General features: G+C 38.4%; 1 protein-coding gene across 1 annotated transcript; it reads left to right on the top strand.

Annotated features, from left to right (window-relative positions):
- The first annotated feature begins 1,424 nt into the window (after positions 1-1,424).
- Positions 1,425-3,087, top strand: LOC120190952. Its single transcript, XM_039193959.1, has 4 exons — positions 1,425-1,429; positions 1,588-1,949; positions 2,102-2,250; positions 2,338-3,087. The coding sequence occupies exons 1-4, from the start codon at positions 1,425-1,427 to the stop codon at positions 3,085-3,087; spliced, it is 1,266 nt and encodes a 421-aa protein (XP_039049890.1).
- Positions 3,088-4,769: the final 1,682 nt, after the last annotated feature.

Raw genomic sequence — 4,769 nt, 5'->3', positions numbered from 1 at the left:
ATACAAAAAAAAATTAATCATCCAAAATTATTTTTACAAAGTTTATTGATTTAATCATTAATGAAATATTAAATTATTTTTTGAGAATTTTATTATCACATGTAATGTAGGATGAATAATTAACTTTTTTTGGGAGGTGCACGTTAACGGTTTTCTCTGGGTGCACGTTAGCAGGACTAACGAAATCTGAGTTCTCTGGTGCGTTATTGACGGGTTTCTCTTGATTTCCGATCGGTTTTTCTCGCCTTGGTGTTTTTCTAGCTCTTTGCTTAGGATGAATGCTGGTTTGATGGATTGGAGGAAGCTCTTTGGGAGCACTGTTGAGCAGTCCTTGGAGTTTTTCCCCAAATTGTCCGAGAAATGTCTCCGGTTCCTTCGGTTCATCCACCTTCGGAGGTTCTTGAGGTGGGTATCTCGGAGTGGAAATTGTCTTTGGTAGGACAATTTCTTGGGCTAGCTCCTCCGTTAGCCTCTGTGAAGCGTATTGTGGAAAATTTGTAGAATGAGGGTCTTACGGGTTCGGGTGTACATGTCAGTTTTGCAGGTAGAAATTTGTTTGTTTTCTCATTCTGCTCTGAATTTGCTCGTGATTGGGTTTTAGATAACATGCCATGGCATATTCAGAATAAGTCTTTGATTTTGAGGAAGTGGGAACCTAGTATGAAGCGTTTAGAGTTTGATCTTTCTCATATTCCTATATGGGTTCAGCTTTACAATATTCCTTTGGAGCTTTACTCGCGTACTGGATTAAGTTATATTGCCAGTGCGTTGGGTGTGCCTTTGTCTATGGACTCTATGACTGCGTCCAAGATAAGATTATAGTATGCAAAAGTTTACATTGAAATTGGAGTGAGAGATACGATCCCAAAATTTGTAGATGTTATGTTGCAAGATGGACTTGTTGTGTCGATCAGGGTTGTGGTTCCCTGGTTACCCGCTTATTGTCTGAGATGTAATGTTTTTGGGCATAGTGAGAAGGTTTGTCCTGAGGTGCACATGTCTCAACCTACTGTGATTCAGGTCTGGAGGAAGAAAGGGGATGTAAATTGTCCTGCAACTGCAGCTATTGATAGTGTAGAGGTATTGAAAGTAGCTAATGAACCTACTGGAAAAAGGTTTGAGAGTTGTGGGAAGGACAAGTATTCTGAAATTCCTGTTGTTGGTGGAATTGAGGCTTTGCAGGAACCTTGTCAACCTGCTGGAGAAGGATTGGAGAATTGGGAGAATTCTCAGGTGGATGAGTTGGTTGTGGACTTGGTTAATGAAGATAAGGTTGCTAGTAAGGGGTCTGCTAAGCCTACTGCAGTGGATTTTCCTCATTTGCAAGCTTTCTCTCAGAAAAAGAAGACCAAGAATAAAGCTAAAAAGCAATTTGCTAGCTCTTCTAACTGTTTTGAGGTTTTGATGGCAGCTACTGGTTTAGAATGAGGTAAGAAGCCCTGTGTGGCTTCCATGGGTGTTGCTACTCTCTTAAATGAAATAAAACATAAAAAGAAAGACCTCGTAAATAAGTTAGTGGGTACTGTTGTTGGAGCTGTTTGGGGGAGGCTAATCCTGCTCAATGATTATATATTTTTGGAATATTAGGGGATTTAATAACCCCCTGAAGCAAAAGCAAGTTTTTGCAAGACTAGGCAAGCTTAATGTAGACATTATCTGCCTTATGGAAACTCGAGTGAGGACTATTAATGTGTGCAAGCTGGTTGAATGTTATTCTTTGGACTGGGATTGTTTTACAAATCATGAATGTTCTGACAATGGTAGGCTGTGGATTTTCTGGAGGAAAGATCTTACCTTCTCAGTCTTGAAAGTCTTTGACCAGTCTTTGTCTTTTGTTGGTGAGATTGGTGGCCATAGATGTGTCATAACTGTAGTCTATGGCAGCAACAGTGGTTCTGATAGACTGCACCTCTGGAGGCAGTTGGAAGATGTGAAAAGCTTGGTGGGGGGTCCTCATGGCTAATAGGAGATGACTTTAACACTTTCATTAATGTTGAAGAAAGCTCAGACTTTGAAAGGCTTGGGCCTTATGACACCGCTGAAATGGAGGCTTGTAGGAGTTGTTTATCATCCTTGGGGTTTTTTGATCATTCCTATGTAGGTCCCCTCTACACATGGTCTAATAAACAAGAAGAGAGTTTTTTGGCACGCAAGTTGGATCGAGTCCTTATTAACTCTCGGTGGCTTGAAGATTTCCTAAATTCTTTTGTTGAGTTTATAATACAGGGGGTCTCTGATCATTGCCCTACTGTGATTTCCTTTTTCAAGGAAAACCAGGCTGACTAGCCCAAACCTTTCAAGTTTTTTAATTGTTGGGCTAATCATGGGGATTTCAAGAGTGTTGTTAAAGAGTCTTGGAATCTAGAAGTGTCTGGCTCCCCTATGTTCTACCTTTTTGCTAAGCTGAAAAGGCTCAAGTTGAGACTTAGGGAGTTCAACAAAAGCCATTTTGATGATATTTCAAGCAGGGTAAAGGCCAAAAGAGCCCAGATTGAGCAGATGCAGCTTGCAAATCTTTCACAAGCTGGTTGTCATTTAGAAGAGGGGAAGATTATTTTTAATGAACTTCAAGAGGTTGAGCTGGTTGAAGCTTCTTTCTATAAGCAAAAAGCCAAAGTCCATTGGTTGAAAGAGGGAGACAGAAATACAAAATTTTTTTACTCTACTGTAATGAGGAAAAGAAAGAGAAACATTGTTAGATTACTCTATATTGAGGATGGTTCTCGGTTGGACTCATTTGATGATATGTCTGCTGAGATGTTGAGATTTTACACTGACTTTCTTGGTTTTGAAGATGCTGGGGTTAAAAGTTGTGGTGTTGATCTTCTCAAAGGTTTGTTGGGGTATGAGCTTCCTTGTGATGATGCTGTTTTATTAGTCAATGAGGTCTCTAATGAAGAAATTAAAGCTTCTATGTTCAGGCAACGTAATGAAATGAGCCCTGGGTCAGATGGATATACATCATATTTTTTTAAGATGGCTTGGGATATTGTGTATGAAGATTTCCTGGCTGCTATTAGAGATTTTTTTTCAGTCTGGAACTCTGCTTCCTGCTTTCAATTCTACAATAATTGCCTTGGTGCCTAAGACTCTAAATATTGGTATGGCTAAGGACTTTCGCCCTATATCTTGTTGCTCGGTTGTCTATAAAACCATCACTGGTATCATTGTTAATCGGTTAACTAGTTACTTCTCAGACATGATTTTTCCAAATCAGTATGCTTTTATTAAAGGGCGCATTATAGTAGATAACACACTCTTAGCTCAAGAGATTGTTAGGGGCTACTCCCGCATATCACTTTCCCTTAGGTGCACTCTTAAAATTGACTTAAGGAAGGCATTTGATTATGTATCTTGGGACTTCTTAATGAATGTTCTTGCTTTCTTAGGGATTTCAAAAAGATTTAGGGATTGGATTATTGTATGTGTCACTGGTGCAAGATATTCTATGGCATTTAATGGTAGTTTAGTGGGGTTTTTTAAAGGGAAGAGGGGAATTAGATAGGGTGACCCACTGTCCCCTTATCTCTTTGTACTTATTATGAATATGTTGTCCTACTTGTTAAATGTTGCTGCCAAGGAAGGGCTAACTCGGTTTCATCCTAAATGTAAGTGCGTTCTTCTCATTCATCTTAGCTTTGCTGATGATTTGTTAATTTTTTGCCATGGTACTGAGGGTTCTTGTAACACCCCCAACCCGTATACCAACCCGGATACGAGTCAGAGATATTACATTGACTTTTAAAACACAACTCATTACAAATAATAGTAAAATACTTGAACTTATATTACGAAAAATACAATAATATACATATGGTACTATAAGTTTACCAAAATATTCAGAGCATACACAACTTAACTTCTTAATTACATACCAACATCCATTTTCATAACAAAATGACCTACTGATTAAGTTGCTTCTAATCTGATAGTTGCAGGAGTAATGTTGTCCAGCTGCTTAACCTCGATCGTCTACTTTATCGGATCCTACGTGTGAAACACTCACTCGCTAAGTCATCGACTTAGTGAGGCAATAATATAATAATAATATCAAAAAACATAAAGTAATTGCCAAAATGAGATGGGTTGCAATAATAAGATGTATGCAAATAATGCAATAACCAAAATCATGTTTCTTACACATATACTTATCAAATTCACCTTCATAAGTTCGCCTTAGTAAGTTCATTAGCCCATGGTACCATACAGAGAACCTAAGATATGTGAGTATTGTGAGGTTGTGCACTATGTTGTCACCACAGCTCATATAATTGCACCTAAGTGCCACGTAGAATTGCACTGGAGTGCCGCGTAGAATTGCACCGTAGTGCCATATAATAATGTCCATAAGGACCACATATCATTCCTTAAGAATCATATACATATACCAAGGATCAAGTATGTGTCTCACTAGACCTCACACATGTTCCAAAGAATACATATATGTCCCGAAGAACCACATATCATTCCTTAAGAATCATATACATATACCAAGGATCAAGTATATGTCTCACCAGACCTCACACATGTTCCAAAGAATACATATATGTCCCGAAGGACCACATAGACCCTCTACCCTTGGCATGCCAACTATACCTATAGTTCTCATTTACATAACATGGGCTTTCACAATTTATCTAACTCATATCACGTAGACATATTATTTCCATACCTTTATCATATAACTCATATAACTTTTCTTTCATATTCATGTCCCATAATGCATATGGTATGGATTCAGGTCATATATCATCATATGAACTACAATC

The sequence above is a fragment of the Hibiscus syriacus genome, unplaced genomic scaffold (assembly GCF_006381635.1).
Source record: "Hibiscus syriacus cultivar Baekdansim isolate YM2019G1 unplaced genomic scaffold, ASM638163v2 tig00116964_pilon, whole genome shotgun sequence".
Taxonomy (NCBI): Eukaryota; Viridiplantae; Streptophyta; class Magnoliopsida; order Malvales; family Malvaceae; genus Hibiscus; species Hibiscus syriacus.
Note: the sequence above shows the minus strand (reverse complement) of the source record. Positions and strands in the feature narration are given on the sequence as shown.